The sequence below is a fragment of the Hippichthys cyanospilos genome, chromosome 19, assembly GCF_059441005.1.
Source record: "Hippichthys cyanospilos isolate Australia breed blue-spotted pipefish chromosome 19, RoL_Hcya_1.0, whole genome shotgun sequence".
Classification (NCBI taxonomy): Eukaryota; Metazoa; Chordata; class Actinopteri; order Syngnathiformes; family Syngnathidae; genus Hippichthys; species Hippichthys cyanospilos.
In genome coordinates, this window is record NC_142387.1 from 11758837 (window position 1) to 11778522 (window position 19686).

Genomic DNA, 19686 nt, shown 5'->3' on the forward strand with positions numbered 1-19686 from the left:
CTGTTTTTTTTACATTTTTTTTTTAAAGCTTCTTCTTAATAATTCTGAAGTTTAATAAATCAGTCACGGATGGTCCAGGACTTTTTTTAAATCTTTTTTTTTTACCCTTGGAGTATGTGAAGCCACAGGTTAGATTACATTTAAAAGTCTTTCTATAAGGGATTAGCAAATATAATTTAATTGAAAAGAGCAGTAGTTTTATTTTCGAATTAAGAGCAAAATGATTGGAACATGACGCAACTTAGTGCTAGAGTGATTTCTTTGCAAAACATTGTATGACTTTATTTTGCTGGGTTTTTCATACAGATGTACAATGTCATTCATGACACAAACGGTGTTACTCAATAAATGTACTCAGTTTTTTTTTTTTTAACTCGTAGGGGTACTTGAAGGCAACTCAGAAGATATGTTGGATTTTAACAGGCTTTATGAAGATATCAGTAAATCTAATGGCATGCTTTTGAATACCAAGAACAGTATTGTTTTTTTGTTTTTTGTTTTTTTTTTCAAAATACGCCTTTTTTGCTCTGTTTAGGGCGTACTCAAAGTTGTCAAAAATACTATTTCAAAATCTCCCTTTGTTTAAATGTGTAAACTGCTTTTGATGACTGTTTCCTAAGCTCGTTTCCTGAGCAATTATTCTCCATGTTAACGATTGCTGTAAATTTGGATTCGAAATGCTTCTTAATGGTTTTTTTATTGAGTTTCTTCCAATGTGTGAGTCTCTCTGGATTTCTCGGCCTTAATTCAACGCGCACTTAAGTCCATGGTAATTGGACACTGAAAGACGCGCAGTAAGTGGGGAAACAAAGCCGCAAAGGATGAAAATTGCAAAAACCGCAACGACAAAAAGCTTTGAAGCCGTGTGGGTGGCCGAGACCGGATGACTCGCAAAAAAACAAAACCAGCCTGCAATGAATAATTTGTGCGGAATATTGAAAAGAACGAGATTCATGTTTAGAAGTGCGTTTTTCAGCGTGTTCCAAAAACACCCACAGGAGGGCGCTGTTTCGCCAGAATCAATTACGCGCTTTACTAAATAAATTCAGGAGATGATTAGTCTTTGCCATGATTTGATGTAATATCATATACTAAATGAAATAGACTCAATCAATTATTAATCTGAAGGACTACGAGGTTTGATGAGGAAGGAGGATGGAGAGGGTGAAATATGAGCGTGGAACATCAGGAGAGGGAGGACAGGGGAGCCAAGATGAATAGGAGAAGCCCAAGAAGGACAAGGAAGTAGATGAGGGAGGTGTAGGAGGGCAAGTGTCTCACTCACATCACTCACTCCCAAGCATTTATGGGAAATCATCTGATCAGACCGACCTTATTTTTTTTTTAATTGTTCTTGGTGTCTTTAGATCGTGGGACGTTCATACGACTAGTGGGAGGAAGAGGAGGAGATAAGAGAAGCGACTGGGACTGATAATTTTTTCCAGAAGTTCTTCTGGTTGGCAACTGGAGGACTGAGATGAAGCGATTTTGTGAAGATGTTTTGAGGTAAGTTTGAAAATAAGGAATTGTGGGAAATATTTCAATTGATTTATGTAGCTGTATCAGTACCAATATTGTTAATGTCTACTAGTCTAACAGAGCTTAATAATTTATTACGTTTTTTTTTGCCTTAAATAACATCAAAAGCAGTTCGCAATACTCAGAGGTTATCACTTCCCACTGAAAAATAATTTATTACTATAGCATCTTTTATCCTTGATCTCAATTTGAGTTAAAGCTCCACAAAGGTATTACAATTTAAATGTTTAATTTGTCAAATGTATTTAAAAATGACCCCATAACAGTTGAACACCCTTTAAAGCTTGTTTTCAAAGTAATCTGCTGCCGCCTACTGGCGAATCGTATTTATTACATGATTACGAGGCACGTTACATATACAAAAGTAAATACATAAAAAAAAAAGTAAAATTGGATAATTTCCCACAGCATACTTGACTGTATCTCACTGATTATAAAGTGTCAGACGATATGGTTTTCTTCTTAAATTAAGAGCAAATCAATTGGAACATGAAGCAACTTATTGCAAAATTTTGTTGTTGTGTCTCCTTTGCAAAACATCTTTATTATGTTAAGTGTTATATGGATAATGGTTCCAAAAAAATTGAATAATTCAGACACATATTTGCGGGGAATAAAAAAAGCCGTTTTCAAATTGGGGTATCCATCTAATGTCTGCTTTGTAATGCCCTGATGGAAAGAGAACGATTTTCCTTTCGAATTGAAAGCAAATTAATTGGAACATGAGACAACTTGCTGCAAAAGTGAGTGATGGTGATTCCTTTGCAAACATTGAATCCCTTTTTTTTTTAGTTTTTTTTAAATAACGCAATTCGTTACGCGATATACCGTCAGAACTTATTGAAATTAAACTGCAATCAAATAAGGATTGGCATCATATTTTCGTGGTCGTTGTCGGTAATGCACTCGCTAATTTTTTTCTGCTTTAGACTAACCCGTATGTATGTTTTTTTTTGTTTGTTTTTTTTAGCGCCACAAAGAACGCTGACCAAGCAACGATGGAGAAGACGAGACACCCGATCAAATCCTGTTTGAGACGAACAAAGATTTGACGCGTTGATACGGGAGCGTAGGAACAACCTTGATCTTCAAGTCGTCTTAAGAACCAGAAGGCAATCATTTGGGCAGAAGATGAAATTCGGAAGTAGTTTTTGCACCTTGAACGTCGGCGGGCGCAGATTTCCCTTCTCGGTGGAGCTGATGAAGCACCTCCCACTGAGCAGACTCAGCCGCCTGTACCGCTGCGTGTCAGAGAGCGAGTTGTTAGAGCTGTGCGATGACTACGACCGCGACAGGAACGAGTTTTTTTTCGACCGCCACTCCGAGGCCTTCAGCTTCATCATGCTCTACTTGCAGCACGGCAAGTTACGATTCGTCCCGCACATGTGCGAGCTCTCCTTCTATAACGAGATGCTCTACTGGGGCCTGGAAAGCGCCGACTTACAACTGTGCTGCCAACGGCGCTTGGACGAACGTCTGTCTGATTGCTTCGTCCACTTTTTCCCGGAAGAGGAGCCGCAGGGGCCGGAAGAAGCGTCGGATCATTGGTTGGAGAGGATGAGGAGGACGTTTGAGGAGCCCACGTCCTCCGTGGCGGCGCAGATCCTGGCGTCTGTGTCCGTGCTCTTTGTTCTCATTTCCATGGTGATGCTGTGTGCCAGCACCTTACCCGAGTGGAAGGCTGCTGAGACGTTGGATGAACACAGGTAGTCCTACAAAAACCACTGATAAAGAGTAACGTTTGAAATCAATAAAAGGATCAAATAAATACTGTAAATACTAAGGATGTCCAAATCCCACCCAGTCAAAAATGACGTTTTAACGTACAAAGGTTATGCCCCCCCAACCCATGATCCAAGTTTGACGAATATTTTCCCAGTCCCTCCATGATCACCAGGCTTGATGACAGGTGTCGAAAATTGGCTAGCTTGCGCGTTAGCTAGCAATAAGTTGCTTCGTATCTGCCCTACAATATGATAAATCTGTTTGCATTGGTGGGAGAAGAACACCCCCCCCGCCCCTCCCACACCCACACATCAAAAGCAGCCCCACCCACTCACCCGCCGGAGATAACGTTTGACGAATATTTTCCCAGTCCGTCCATGATCACCAGGCTTGATGACAGGTGTTGAAAATTGGCTAGCTAGCGCGTTAGCTAGCAATAAGTTGCTTCGTATCTGCCCCACATTGGGGAATATGATAAATCTGTTTGCATGGGTGGGAGAAGAATACCCCCCCCCCCCACCCTGCACCTCCCACACCCACACATCAAAAGCACCCCCACCCACTCACCCGCCAGAGATAACTTTTATAATATACAAAGATTATGCCCCCCCAACCCATGCTCCAAGTTTGATGAATATTTTCCCAATATTTTGCCGAAATTTGTCTAGCTTGCGCGTTAGCTAGCAATAAGTTGCTTCGTATCGGCCCTACAGTGGGTCATGTGATAAATCTGTTTGCATGGGTGAGAGAAGAATACCCCCCCCCCCACCCTGCACCTCCCACACCCACACATCAAAAGGACCCCCACCCACTCACCCGCCAGAGATAACTTTTATAATATACAAAGATTATGCCCCCCCAACCCATGCTCCAAGTTTGATGAATATTTTCCCAATATTTTGCCAAAATTTGGCTAGCTTGCGCGTTAGCTAGCAATAAGTTGCTTCGTATCGGCCCTACAGTGGGTCATGTGATAAATCTGTTTGCATGGGTGAGAAAGAATACACCCCCCCCCCTCCGACGCCCCTCCCACACACCCACACATTAAAAGCACGCCCACCCCCCTCGCCCGCAAAGATTATGCCCCCCAACCCACGGTCCAAGTTTGACAAATATTCCATCCATGACCACCGGGTTTAACAAGTTTTCTGGTGAGAAATAAAGAAATAAACATTGAAAACAATAGTAGATTTGTAACTAAATACGAGGTTAACTTTGGTGCGGACTGCTATCGGCTGATTGGCTAGTTAGCTAGCTAGCGCTATCCCCGAGCTAGCTTTGCAAATGTATGAAGAGCACTGATAATTTGCACGTTATCAAGTCAAGAAAACATTTTTAAGGAGTCCAAAAAACAAACGAATCAATACATTAAATAAATCTCAAATCTCAGTTTGCATGGGTGGGTCTGGAATACGGTTTTTACCCTTACCACTGTGGGTATAACAAACCAAGGAGATCCCGAGGGTTTGGAGTTTTAAAAAAAATTGTAGAAAAACAAAAACAACATGAGATTTGGTCCTCAAATTTTGGGTACATTGTTTCTCCTTGTAAAAGGTACAAAAAAAACGGAGCATGTGAAAATTCAGTGATTTCCTTTTATGAACCCGTACCCGACTGAGGTTTAATCAACTCAAAATTCTTTACGTCACACAGTTCTCCATAAAAGAGGTCAAAAGGTCAAATGTGTGTTCTACAAGTTTGTCACTCCTAATTGAAGTTTACTACTTTTTAAAGAAAGATTTTTAGTCAAATAAAGGACTGGCGAGTCTAAAAAAATCCGGTCGTTTCCGCGCTCTCCCTCTCTGATTGAAACATTTCTCTCCTCCGTCTGATTGGTCATTTTCAGGATCATCGAAGCGGTGTGCATTGGATGGTTCACCGCCGAATGCGTGGTCCGTTTCATCGTCTCCCGAGACAAATGCGAGTTTGTCCGCCGTCCCCTGAACATCATCGACCTGCTGGCCATCACTCCGTATTACGTCTCCGTCATGGCCACGGTCCTGACCGGCGAGAACTCTCAGCTCCAGCGAGCCGGCGTGACGCTACGAGTCTTGCGCATCATGAGGATCTTCTGGGTGATCAAGCTGGCCCGTCACTTTCTGGGCCTGCAAACCTTGGGTTTGACGCTGAGACGATGTTATCGTGAAATGGTAATGCTTCTGGTGTTCATCTTTGTGGCCATGGCCATCTTCAGTGCGCTGGCCCAGCTTTTAGAAGGCGGGAACCAAGATTATACTAGCATCCCTGCCGCTAGCTGGTGGGTCATCATTTCCATGACCACGGTGGGGTACGGAGACATGTACCCGGTGACCGTGGCCGGGCGCGTGCTGGGCGGGTTCTGTGTGGTGAGCGGGATCGTCCTTCTAGCCTTACCCATCACCTTTATTTACCACAGTTTTGTGCAGTGCTACCACGAGCTGAAGGTGCGTTCGGCGCGATGCATCCGCAGTTCGTCGACTGATTTCATTGACTGAAAATATCGAGTCCGCAGAAGGGAAAAATTCCCGAGGACTGGATGGAGTTGTACTGTCATAGAGCAGGGGTCACCCACCTTTTTGTTACCGTAGAACGGTCGACGCTTGAGATTTTCATCATGGATTATAAAGCGCGCATAAAATATGAGCTCACCATTAACCATACACCTTGGATATCAAACATTGACTCAGGTTCTCAGATAAGTCCCATATGCAAGATTTAGGATACAAACAATGTACGCAAATCAATCATGACAAAATAACAAAAGCAATTCAATTCAATACAAAATGCGAATTAGATACAAATGAATACTTATCAATACAAAAACGTTGAATATGATTCTCAAATGAGGGGATGAGTACTCCTGGGGTTTCTTAAGGAACTTCAAGGAGTACTGGAGATTTCAAATAAAACAAACATTAAAAAAATCTTTTAAAAATAATTATTGAATTAGATAAGGAAAATATCAATTCATAAAAGAAAATTTATGTTCGGTATGTTGTTTAATTTCAATATTGTAAAAAAGCAGATTACTAGAATTTGGCACGTGCCACCACTCGTTACCTGTCAAGTTAATGATTTATTATTGTGAACATGTCTACTATGATCTCAAAAGGGGACACCTTAAATTGAATGTTTTTTCTGCGGACAAATACTTATTCATAATTATTTCTTTTTTAGAATAGGTCTGACATTTTATGTTGATTTTTTTGGGAGGGGACAAACATTTATTAATAATTAAGTTAATGATTTATTTTTGTGAAAAGCTCTCTACTGTAATCCCAAAACAGGATCCTTTATGTTTAATATTTTTTTTAATATATTTTTCTTTTTTGTGAACAGGTCTGACACTTTATAATGATCATTTTTTTGTGGAAAAATATTTATTAATAATAAAGCTATTTCTTTTTGATGTTAGATTTCTTCTATGATCAAAAGAGAACACTTTAGTTTTTTGGTTTTTTTTTTGTGGACCAATACAAATGAAATTGATTAAATCAGGCACTAATGTCATGTTTTAGTTTATTTTATTTTATTTTTTTACGCCAAAATGCTTTGCACTGTTTCAGGGGTACTCTGCTGGAAAGATTTTTCACAGAAGCCGCACCGTCCCTCCTCACCATAAAATGTAATATCAATAGCGGCCAGAGGCGGCGCCAAAACATTATTTTGAATGCGGCCCATGTGAACTGGTACTGGGCCGCGGACCCGCGTTTTGGGAACCCCTCCCATAGATTTTTACACTATTGGAAAGACAGCTACGCCTGTGAAAATTTTCAGTTGAGGATTTACAGTAATTTTCGAAATGATGTTATTTAATACACTTTTTAAAAAATACGCACATATTTCAGTTTTAGCCTAATGTAAGACTTATTCCAGCATGCAGGTAGGGTAAAATTGGATGTGAGAGGAACCCCGAAACCTTTAAAATTCACATTCACAGTGCGGCATACTGCTTTTGTATAACAAATCACAAATCGGCTTTGAACTGCCTTGCCTCACTCTGCACAAATCCCCCCCCCCCCCCCCCCCCCCCCCCCCCCAAAAAAAAAAAAAAAAACGCCTACAGCAGAGCAGAATAACATCAGACTGCTTCCCTCTCAGGTATCAAACCATGCTAACCTCCCTTTGCTTTTTTTTCGGATGTATTTCCTACTCGTTTCATCATCTCAGTGAAATCTATGGCAGGGGAGTGCAAGAGATCAAGTTATAACACCTGTGGTTGAGGTGACGCCCACTTTTTTTTTTTTTTTTTAACACTAACTCGTATAATAGATCCAGCCAATCATTTTGTGCGGTGTCTTCTGTGGTGATTCAACCTGGAAGTCTCTGGAACAGCAGGAGTTAAGCAGACGGTCTGCAACTGAATATGTTGGACAGTTTGGACAGTATCGACAGTTTCCATGGAGACGGCAGACTCAGAGAGGGGAAGATGAAGTGCTGGAAATGTCAGCCTCCTCGAGCTGCTGGAGTGTGAATGTCGATTATCTCACTTATCGTTCTTCTTCTTCTAATAGTTCAGAAAAAAGAAAAAAAAAAGTGCTCCGGGGCTGAAATGAAATCCAAGTTGGTCCTTTAAACTTTAGACTTTGAGCGCGTGTAAAAGTTGTTATGTTTCGATAGGTTTTCTGAAAGAGCAAATACGAGGCGGTTTTCAACCGGCATACTTGTTTCTATTCCACCTTTGTCTTCACTGGTCATGAAATTGTGCTTATTTCATTCTTTTGGCTGTCCAGCTTTCCGCTGTGCATGTGTACGTTTTTTTTATTTGTATTTTTTTCATTTTAACCAGTCGCTATGAGTTGCCCCATGTCAACCTAATCGTCCTTCAGAATCAGTAAACGCTGATGTAATTTCGTGTATATATATATATATATATATATATATATATATATATATATATATATATAGCTACTACATCTAGCTAGCTAGATACAGACAGTAGGAAAATCAAACTTAATGGTTTTTATACTAATGCTAAATAATACGTTTCAAATTAAGAGCTAATTATTTGGAGCATGAAGAATTTATTGCTAAATATTATAAATTATTATAAATATTATAATGACTTGATAGATAGATAGATAGATAGATAGATAGATAGATAGATAGATAGATAGATAGATAGATAGATAGATAGATAGATAGATAGATAGATAGATAGCAGTAATAGTAGATAGTAGTTAAAAGGAAATCAAATTTCCTATAATGCTGTTTAACTTCTTTTCAAATTAAGAGCAAATGAATTGGAACATGAAGGAATTGATTGCTAAATGTGATAGATAGATAGATAGATAGATAGATAGATAGATAGATAGATAGATAGATAGATAGATAGATAGATAGATAGATAGATAGATATAGAAAGAACATGGATGAAAACTCCTTTTTTGTCAATAACTCAAAACTAATCTCTCTCTCTCTCTCTCTCTCTCTCTCTCTCTCTCTCTCTATATATATATATATATATATATATATATATATATATATATATATATATATATATATATATATATATATATATGCATACACGCTAGGATCTCCCTTATTTAGATTTTTTTAAATGCAGTACTGATTACCGAATCCCGAAGAAAGACGAGAGCTCTTTTTTCGTAAAGTCTAATAGCGGCAAGTGTTGTGGGGCTCACCAGATGGTGCGCTTCCCAAATATCCATCTGGGAGAATAACCGTTTGGCAAAGGCAGCTTTCAATGGAACTTGGAAGGTGATCACAGACAAAAAAAAAAAAAATGGATTCTGTCTGGCACATCCATAGCAGGTGGCGAAAACTATTCCGTCCGAATTTTATAACAACAAAAACGCCGGTTAAAAAAAACAAGGACGATAAAGTGATTTCCTATGAGGAAAATCTCAATCCAGACCGTCTTGAAGTTTTTCCAGAGGGAAAAAAAATGGTTCAAAATAGTTGAAAAAAAAAAATGATAATCAGTCTGACAGAGGATGAATGAAGGAAGCGAGAACGTGTGAATTATTATCGGTAAGTCATTAGAGCGTGTGAAATGTCACACGTTAGAAAATATTCCTCAGGCATGACAAGAGACAGCAAAGGTGCGAAGGACGGGACTGACAAAGTTTCTTTGCACCTATGAGTCACAATACATTTTCGAGTTATTCGAATGACGAGATGGGAATGACAATCATTTATTATAAGATTTATGTATGATTTATCATACGGTCTTTTCGTTTATTATATGTCTTTATGTCGATTGTTTCGAGGTTCGTTGTGTATTTTCAGCACATAAATGATTGGACCCGTTTTGTCTTTTATATATTTTTTAAAATTTTCTATTTATAATTATATTTCATGTAATTATATATTTGTATCATTTATTATTTTGTTTCCACTGTTTGCCTTTTGACTTATTTAATGTTTTATTGCAGTGTGTTTTCATTTTCATAAATTTATTATCTATATAATTTACTGAAAAATCAATGAAATTAAACAAATAAAAATAGCTAATTTATTGTGTAAGTATTTTCAGCACATAAATTATTCTACCTGTTGTCTTTTTTTTTGTTTTATCATATTTTATTTTATCATTATTTTTTATGTAATTATATATTCGTATGATTTATTTTTGTTTACACTGTTTGCCTTTTGACTTATTTAATGTTTGATTGCTGTGTTTTTTCATTTTCATAAATTTATTATATATATAATTAACTAAAAAAAATCAATTAAATTAAACAAATAAAAATAGCTCATTTATTGTGTCAGTATTTTCAGCACATAAAATTATTTTATCTGTTTTGTTTTTTATATTTTTTATGTTTTATATTTTTTATTTCATAATTATATTTTATGTATTCATATTATTTTATTTTATATTTTATAAATACTTTATATAATTTTATATTTTATATATTTTATTTCTTTTTATTCTGCAGTACCTTTACATGTATTTTTTTCATGTATTTTTTGTTGTAATTTTTTATTATATTTATTATTTCCTATCCGCTTTTTTGCTAGATCTTTGATTGTTATGCTTTTTAATTTAGTATTTTTTTCTCACTTTTATCTCAGTTTGAAACAAGTATAAACCTTTGTAGAAGGGAGATTTAACCCAAAAAAAACCATAAACATATTTTGTATTTTCAGGCTTCTGCTTGTTTCTTCTGCAGCCTAAAAAGAAAAAAATGCGACTAAAATCTGCTCGTCGGTTCTTTGCGTTGAATTTCTTTTTTTTTTATATATTGAATGCGGACGACCTTGAAAACCCACTCACATTCTTCACAGCTTCATCATGTCACTCCTCCTCCCGTATCTGTTCATCTGCAGGCTCTCATCCTGTCGCAACAAGAAAATGGAAGAAATTGCAGCGCATCAGTAAAATGCGCCAAAAAAGGTCTCGCTCCATTTTAATCATAATTGTCTCATTTGATTCACATAATTGACTTTTCCCTTCATTTTTTTTCTATCCTAAAAGTTCTCATTCGGGCGGTGAAACGAAGCTTATGTAACGATGTTACGATACTTTTCCGATTTCTTACAATGCTCCTTTTTTTTTTAAATTATCGAGTGCATTAAGAGGATTTATTAAATGGATTTCATGATGTAATATGCATAATTAGAAGCGCGGAGATATTTCAAAACGGCTTCTGCTGAGCCTATAGGGCGAGGGTCAAAATGTGTTTGTTAACATCAAACAGTGTTTGGATCGAAGGCGAATAAAATGAGCACCTGATTTTCCCTGAGCCCGGTTGATCCTCTCTTTATGATCGGCGAAGCTCTTTATTAATGTTTCTCAATATCCTCATATTGACGGATTATTTAGGATTTGCTCTAGGTTCACTTTTAAAATGAGAAAATGGACCTCAAGAATTTCCTAGAGAAAGCGGTGCTGAGAAAATGTGATTTTCCCAATGGCTAATTCTGTTTTTATTTATTGTAATAATACAAACAGTAGATTTATGGATTTGATTATTTTTCCTACTTTGTGATAATATGCATCTTTGTTGGAATATTCTAACGAGGTTCAGGGAGCTCTCAAAACTGGACAAACCAGTTTTTACTCTCGGAAAGTTTTCCTTATTATAATTTTAATGTTTAATTGTCGACGATCATATTCAATAAAAATCACATTTTTTTTCAAAATTCCCGATAAAACGGCCCAATTAATAATCGGCGCAATCCTAAAGAAAAATTTTAGTGAGTCCTGATGGAAGTCAGCCAATTTAAAATCCAACCAATGAGACTTGAAGTTTTAAAATTTGTCCCCATGGTGGGGGCGTGGCCAAGGGCTGGGCTACATTATAAGTGGCTCCGCCTCTGGTCGCGCCCATACAATTTTCTCCTTTAAAAAAAAAGTGCTGAATTCTAACAGTCACACATTTTAAAATATTAAAGGGACAGTGTGTAAGATTTAGACTGTTTTTCATTTAAAAAAAAGAAATGATTGTAAAATTCAATAACTTGCAAATGAATGTGTTCTAAATAACCAACGGGATGTTTTAAAAATAATCATAAGTGTCGTTGTCATTAAATTATTTTACATGGTGGGGTGGCACTTCTCCGGAGGCGGCCATGTTTGTTATAGCTACGTTCAATGGTAAATCAGCACCTGCAGCGCCTCCTGCTGTCCGTAATGAAAAAACGCTCAAAATTTTGCACACATCTCCTTAACTAAAATGCACAAAACGCACAAATGCAAATGAAATTTCGTGCCTGATTTTGACCCCCATCAAAAAAACAAAATGGTTTAGTCCTGAAGTATTCATGATGAGATACTTTTTCTTATCCAAACATCTTGTGTAAAAACGACCTCCTAAAATACTTTATTACGTTGTAAAATGTTTTCCTCAGCAGAAAACCACCTGTCATAATTCTTGAAAAAAAAAATCCTATAATTTCATCGTCATTTCCATTTGGAGGCAGTTTTCGTCTGCTTGTTGACCCCCCCCCCCCCCCCCCCCCCTGTCGAATTATACTTGAGCATGACATCAACCCCCCACGCTGTCCTTCGCGTGAGTGAGCCATTAACTTTGCAACCATGACAACATAATTATGCTGTCATCATTAATCACCTTGTTTTGTATGGGAGATTTGAATAATGAAAGCGGATGGCCGTTTGTTCCATAGGTGTGATATCGAGCTTCAAAGCCAACCACTTTTTTTTGCGGAACATGAATACAAAAACACAATTACAATATCTTATCTTTATCTTATTCAAACGACGCCTTAATTTCCCTAAATGGTGTCAAAATTGTGGAATTAACCCTTCTACCACGTGCAAAGATGCTTCCCGAGGTGATATGAATATCAATGAGCCTCGCTATTTTTTTTTTTTAAAGGACGTGCAGATGGCACAATATGGTGACATCATTGGAGATAAGGTCACGCACGGTGACAGAAAAGCCAAATGGCGATATTTAGAGGCGTAGAATTCATAGCCTCGTTTTTCTTTGATATGTTCTCATCGCTGCGCGCTGCGGCCGGCCGACGCGCCCCAGAGGAAAAGGTGCAAGATCAGCTTTCGGCGTTTGACCGGAAAAGAGCGAGCGAGAGTCTGCTTTTGGAGCAGCGATACCCTGTGGACACGCGCTGTTAACGCAGCCGGATTTCTTTTTCTCTAGTCAAACAAGTTGGGGAGATTTTGCAGATATCGCACTGCAAACGTATATCAATGGTATGTAGTATATTTAAAGTATTCATATATTTAAATACTATATACACACACATAAACATACATGTACATATGTATTTACAATATTATATATACAGTATATTTAGATATTGTATATTCAGTAATACATATATATGCATGTAGCATGTGTATGTTTATATATATATATATACATATATATATATATATATATATATATATATATATATATATATATTTTTTTTTTTTTAAATATAAATACTATATATATATGCTATAGATGATTATATATATATATATATATATATATATATATATATATATATATATGCTATAGATGATTATATATATATATATATATACATATATATATATATATATATATATATATATATATATATATATATATATATACATATTCCAAAATATACATGAACAGTATATTACATCATATATCATCTATAGCATATACCATATAGTGTTTATATAAAAAAAAATTATATATATATATATATATATATATATATATATATATATATATATATATATATATATATATAAAATCCTTCATGACATAATTTAGTAAGATAGTTTGTTCGTTCATTTTGTCTTGTTTTTCAAATGTACTTAGTTTTAGAATGTTTCACCTGGTTTGTTATTTTTCTATCTTTGAAAAGGCTTAATGTTAAAAAAAAGTATAATTTCAAGAATTTGTTATTTTCATAGCAGGCAAATCGCCAACATGGCAAGTTTATCCAAGCATGCGACGTGCTGTAAAAGTTAGTGAGGGATTTAAAAAAACTTTTTAATTAAAATGAAAATAAAAAATTCCACCCACGCGTGGACCGACTGATATTTTTACCAAACAAAAACAGCAAAAATATACATACATAAATACCTATTTTTGTGAGGATGTATTTCCGTGATTTCCAATGATTTCAAAGTACACATTCATGAATCCTTCTGTCATTTCTTCTGCAACATTTTTTGTTGAATCATTCATTTTCCTCTTCCAGTTGCCATGGTAGTGAAACAATGCAATCCCTTGTTTAATAAAAAAAAAAAAAAAGAAGAAGTGCTGTTTGTAAAAATAATAAGCGTGATTTATGAACCTTCCGGTCAATAAAACAGCTCCATTCATTAGCCGGCTGCATTTAATGACTTTAGCCCGCAATGTCATTCATAACGTCCGAGCTCAAGACTCGTGACAGCGAATCTCATAAATGCTTTAATATGAACAAATGCATGATCTCCATTTAGCTTTTTTTTTTTTTTTCTTCAAGATGGAGGACGCAGCTGTAATTCAAGGACGGGAAAAAAAAAAAAAACATATAGGTAGCTTCACCTTGCGATGTGACTTGAGTTCTACACAGGACACATGACAATGAAGCGGTCACCATGACAACAGAACATCCGCCGGTGAGGTAAGGAAGATGCTGCTGCATGCTTGAAAATTTCATTTAGAAGAGCAATTTTTCCATTTTTGAATTATTCCACATCAAGAAGTTAGGATGCGTTATAGAAATGGACGGATGCTCGCGGATTTATTAGCACGCTTAAAAATAATGTATGTATTTTAATGAAACACATTTAATTGCATTGTTTTTTCTTCTTCCACTAGATGGAGATAAAGTATCAAAGCAGAAATCATCATAACTGGACTGGCACATGTTGCTCCAAAAAGTTTTTCCCCACCACACATACAATTCAAGGAGCAGCAACAATGCAAGGAACAGCAATGAAGTCCCTGGGTCATTTTGACCCGAGGTGTGTTTAGCTATGCAAAAGTGTAAGAAAAGCATGAAATCCAAATTTAATACTTTCATTCTAACATGGTGATCCGTTCACTTGTCAGGAACATCAATAATGTCTCAGGGTCAAAATGACCCGGAAACATTTTTTTTAATGTCTGTGTAAATGTTGTGAAGAACAGCAGAAAAATTTCTGTGTCATTTTGACCCGAGTTTATCGTAACCCTTGAGAGGTATTTTGATCTTTACGTCAAAAGGAAGGCATTTAAAGAAAACACGAGGGAGCTGAAATTTCACCCAGATAGTGACAACACACCGTACATAAGAAACCGGTTTTAAAAAATCTCATTCATGGAACGTGGACGATTAAAAATCATGGTTCACAAAACGCTAAAAGGATTTTTTTCTCTTAAAAACGACAAGTTGAAATTACAATCGGGCCTTTTACATGGAGTGAATGGAGAAGAGCTCAGAGGCAGGCCTGTAAAATCTGTCATTGCACTCACGCTTGAGTGATGAATTAATCTCCTACAGTGGCAGCAGTTGCAAGAAAGCATTGATTTAGCGACCCGCGAGTGACGCCAACGCTTGCAAAACGTCAGCAGAACACACATGGAAACTCTTTATAGCGCATTGATTTAAACAGTAATTTTGATGGGTTTTAAGAGTATTACTAAATGGAGCTGGATATACTTGATTGCTCCAAGCGGTTTATTGCCACTCCTAGTTGATGTTTACTTGAATTCGGGGCTTCTCGTGATGGGAAGTGTAATTGCACATCCGTAACACCAGGTGGTGCAGTTTTGCTCTCGTTGTCAAAGAGAGATAGAATTAAACCTTTTACGTTTCTGTCAATATTTGTGTTTGATAACATGTATTTATTGATATAAGATTTTTTTTTTCCAGCCTTAAATGGTTAAGTTGGTTGAAAATATTTCTTTTTTAAATCAGTATTGACATTTTTTTTTTAAATTTCAGACAACTTGATGCTTATATTTTTTTCAGTTTCAGACTAACCGGTGACCTGTATAAACCCTGTGCAAAGAAAAATGAACATTTGTTGGATTCATATTGCTTTTTTCTTTTGTTAATGTTAAAAATGATGAAATTTTAGGTATGTTTCTCCGCTTTTTAGCGATAATGATCTTTTTTATCGTCACCATGATGAGTGAGGCGGGCGCTTTAATTAAACACAAAACCAGAAAGCATCAAAACAAAGTCTCAATGCTATCTTAATGCTATCAATGGATTAACAAAATTAGCATCGATATTGATTGATCAAAACTACAGTATCGCTCTAAATACTATGCTACCCCCTGCTGGCCAAAGAGCATATTCCTTTTGATGTACAAAGACGATTTTTTTTTTTTTTTCTGATTATGAGCAAGGTCACTGTCTTAAAAAAAAAAAAAATGACAGTCCTGTCACAGTTTGAGATCTGTGGAGAAAGAAAGTGTGAAAAAATACCCATCAATCATCCGGCCTGTTTTCTCAGCACCGTCACGTGGAACAATCTACTTATACAAGAGTACATTAACACAGGTGGCACTAACCCGAGACCGATGGCCTCCATTAACGCTCGTCTTCACACATGAAGGTGTTTTCCATTGTTCTATTACTTGGACATACGTATTTTTGGCCGTCTACTCTGCCCGCTTTCTATTTTCAGGAGAACATTGTGATGTCTGTTTGCAGTCATTAGAGGCACAAAATGAAGAGCTAGAACTGCAAGCCTGGATTTGGCTAATACGTGACAGGGTGTCTTCAAAGAACAAATAAAACCAGCTCTTTAATGGTCTTTGCAGTTTTTTTTTTTTTTTGGTATTCAAATGTTCCCAATAGTCTTTTCATTATTTTTTTACTTGCTTCCTGTACGTGTGGAAGTTAGCCAATCAGATTTCAGCTTGTATGTGTTGTCATGTGAATCTAATCTGCACGGGTCTTCAAAATCAGTTGTGTTAGTTGATGTCACTTTGATTGTCTTTGCAATGGGACTAGAGAAGGCAATTTCTGGAGAAATTGGGTGTGAAGGCAAGGGGACCGAATGAAAACTGAAAGAAAGTGATGTTGATGTGACATCACATGTGGAAGGTGGAGTTATTTGAATAATTTAAAACATGTACGGTAATTTAAAAAAGAAAATGATGGCCTTATTTTGGAATTTTAATGAAAATGTGTAGAGGTGAAAATCAGTTAAAAAATTTGAAGTAGGAAATTTTAAAATGGTCCAGAAATTTTAAGTCATATGAGAAAACAAAAATTTTAAAAAATGATTTTGTTCCGCGGGAATTTCAATAGTGAAATTTTTGGCATTGATAACTGTAAGCTGCAACGGTTAAATATTTTTTTTCAAGGGGAAAAACCCCCCCACCAGGCAGCTGAAATTTCCAGCAGATGATTAAAACATGTAACATTTCAAAATGTAATGATTCTGATATTTCTACGTGATTGCAGCTGGACGTGCGAGATTTTGTGTACAAAAGTAATAGTCCAAATTTTGGACCATAGAAAACAATTCTGACTACAATTTTTGAGATGCATTTGAATAGGATTTATGGCATTGATTTTCCTGTCATTTTTGCAACATTCTCTTGAGCGGTGGTCGAACTATGACAGCAAACTGAAAATTTTTTGCTCTTTCATAAATAACCTTAATTATTACCGCTTCAAAAGCATTTACAAAATTGGGGTTAAAGGAATTACCGATATCAGCTTTTTCTGACCCAGAACTTATTTTCCAACAAAGCGTCAAAGCATTTAATCTTTACTCCGAATCCCTTTTTGGATGCATTTAAAAAAATAAATAAATAAATAAAGCCGGCTCACACTCAAAACAAATCACAGCTTATAAATCATTCAGAGCTTATGAAGCGGAACAAATTGGTACACTTTCCGACTCTTAAAACATAAATAAGTATAAGTGCCTGATCCGGCGTGATGAAGGCAATAAAAACGAGCAATCCAAGAAATTCCCAATGAGGATCATTAATATCTTTCATAAAGATGCTCAAGCCAAAAAAAACGGGTGATTTAGCTGCCTCTAAAAAAAAGAGCACCCTCACACATTTTTTTTTTTTTTACTTATTTAGTATCCAAGCCAAAGAATTTTCAGTAATTAAACACTTATCTTTTCAGATTTCAATTTGGGTTTTAAAATGCAAGGACCCCCCCCCCCGACCCCCCCTCCCCCCTCCAGCCCCCACCCCACCCATTAGTCTTAGAATTGGCGTCCTTTCAGCGTTTTCCTCCCACAGGCCAAAAACATTCTTATTGGGGCTCATTACAGCCGCTAAAATTGCTAGTAGGTGCAAATGTTATTTTTAATGTTTGTCTGAAGTGGTGATCAGAGGATTTTGTTTTGTTTTTTCAACGGAAGTTTTACTGTTTGTTACTTTGTTCTGCTGCGAAGTTTTCATAGATTATGTGAGATTTTATTAAGTTTCAGCAACGTTTAGCCTTTTTAATGCATTCTTTTCAAATTGGGAGCAAATGAATTGGAACATGACTCAATTTATGGTTCAACTTTGTTATAGTGATTCCTTTACAGAATGTTGTATACTTTTAATTTGGTAAGTTTTATACAGATGTGCAGTGTAATTAGTCAGGCAATTTTGCCGCAGAAAAAAAAAAAAAAAAACGACTGTAATAGCATCTAGTGATGCCGAGAAATGATTTGGGGGAAAATGTGGGGAGAAAAAAAAACTGAGAAACTCATTACAGTCTAATTATCATTTCCCCCTCCTTTTCTTTCTCGTAATCATTTCAAATTGAGAGCAAATTAACTGGAACATGAAGCCAATTTTTGCTAAATTGTGTTATGGTGATTTCTTTCCAAAATGTATGTCTTTATTTTGTTATCTTCTACATGGATGCACATTGTCTTTAGTAATGCAATTTTTTAGCAGACAAGCTAGTAAGTCTTTTTTTTTTTTTTTTTAATTCCAATATGCTTTGTGGCTGCTTGGCTGAAAAATGATTTCACGAAAAGGTCGAGAGCCACTGACATTTGTAACTTAGTTGTGCAGTTCAGTTGTATTTAACTTTTAGGTCAAATACAGTAGTCACGTATTCATTGCTGGGATTGCATTAAAAATATACCTGCAATAGGTGAAATCTTTTTGTTTTCATTTTTCTACAATGTTTTTAACAGTGTGTATGGAATCTTTATGTTCCACAAACGTGGTGTGTTGTGGGGCTACTGAGAGGGTACAAAAGATTGAAAGACGTCTCTGTTAATTGTTTACACATTATGTCCACACACAGCACAGTACTGTGTTGTAGGTTTTTTTTTTTTTTTTTTTTTGTCCAGTTGACTTCACCAGCCAGTTGGTGGCTGTTGTTCCGTCTTGAGCATTTATTTTATTTTCTTGAACTTAAAAAAAAACAAAAAAACAAAATGTAAAAAGCATTTGCAGCTGTACAGAACAATGGGTATATATATATATATATATATATATATATATATATATATATATATATATATATATATATATCCGACTAAAATAATAAAAAATACATTCTTCATGTTCCAATTAATTTGCTCTTAAATTGAAAAGAAGTTTAAATTTGATATCCTGCTACCTGCAGAAGCATGACAAAACTCATGATCTATCTATCTATCTATCTATCTATCTATCTATCTATCTATCTATCTATCTATCTATCTATCTATCTATCTATCTATCTATCTATCTATCTATCTATCTATCAAGATCGAGCATTAACAGGCTGTTAGATCTATCTATCTATCTATCTATCTATCTATGAATGCATTTTGTAGTGCGGAAAATACATTAAAAGAATGTTTACATTAGAATCAAGTTTAAAAGAATATAATTATGATCCGGTTAACTATTAAACTTAATCAAATTGCAACCAAAAACCTTAAAATATCTTGTTTTGTTGATTTACAAACAATTTCTGGATTGATTTCATGAAATTGTGCTTTCTTATTTGCGCTTTCACGTTTGCAAAATTTCAGGGTGTTACAAATTTTTTTATTCTAAAATACATATACGGTATAACTGAAACACAGAGGTAAAAATGGAAAAATGTACATTGCGATGATTTGAT

The 19686-nt window shown here is 35.9% G+C and overlaps 1 protein-coding gene and 1 long non-coding RNA gene across 3 annotated transcripts in view; one reads left to right on the top strand and one right to left on the bottom strand.

Moving 5' to 3' along the window:
• Nucleotides 1–1314: 1314 nt before the first annotated feature.
• On the top strand, nt 1315–7233 carry LOC148407916 (voltage-gated potassium channel regulatory subunit KCNG3-like). Its single transcript, XM_088442008.1, has 3 exons — nt 1315–1506; nt 2510–3245; nt 5111–7233. The coding sequence occupies exons 2-3, from the start codon at nt 2671–2673 to the stop codon at nt 5736–5738; spliced, it is 1203 nt and encodes a 400-aa protein (XP_088298134.1). The 5' UTR covers nt 1315–1506; nt 2510–2670; the 3' UTR covers nt 5739–7233.
• A 95-nt stretch (nt 7234–7328) lies between these two features.
• The window catches only part of LOC148407917 (uncharacterized), a 34132-nt gene continuing 21774 nt past the window's right edge, over nt 7329–19686 (bottom strand). Inside the window, exons 4-5 of one of the 2 annotated variants that reach the window (XR_015868711.1) lie at nt 10487–10548; nt 7329–7750 (exon numbers count right to left, since the gene is read on the bottom strand). This is a non-coding gene — a long non-coding RNA (uncharacterized LOC148407917). Of the gene's footprint in view, nt 7751–8831; nt 10384–10486; nt 10549–19686 lie in introns of those variants that run through there. The other variant, XR_015868710.1, reaches the window with a different exon arrangement.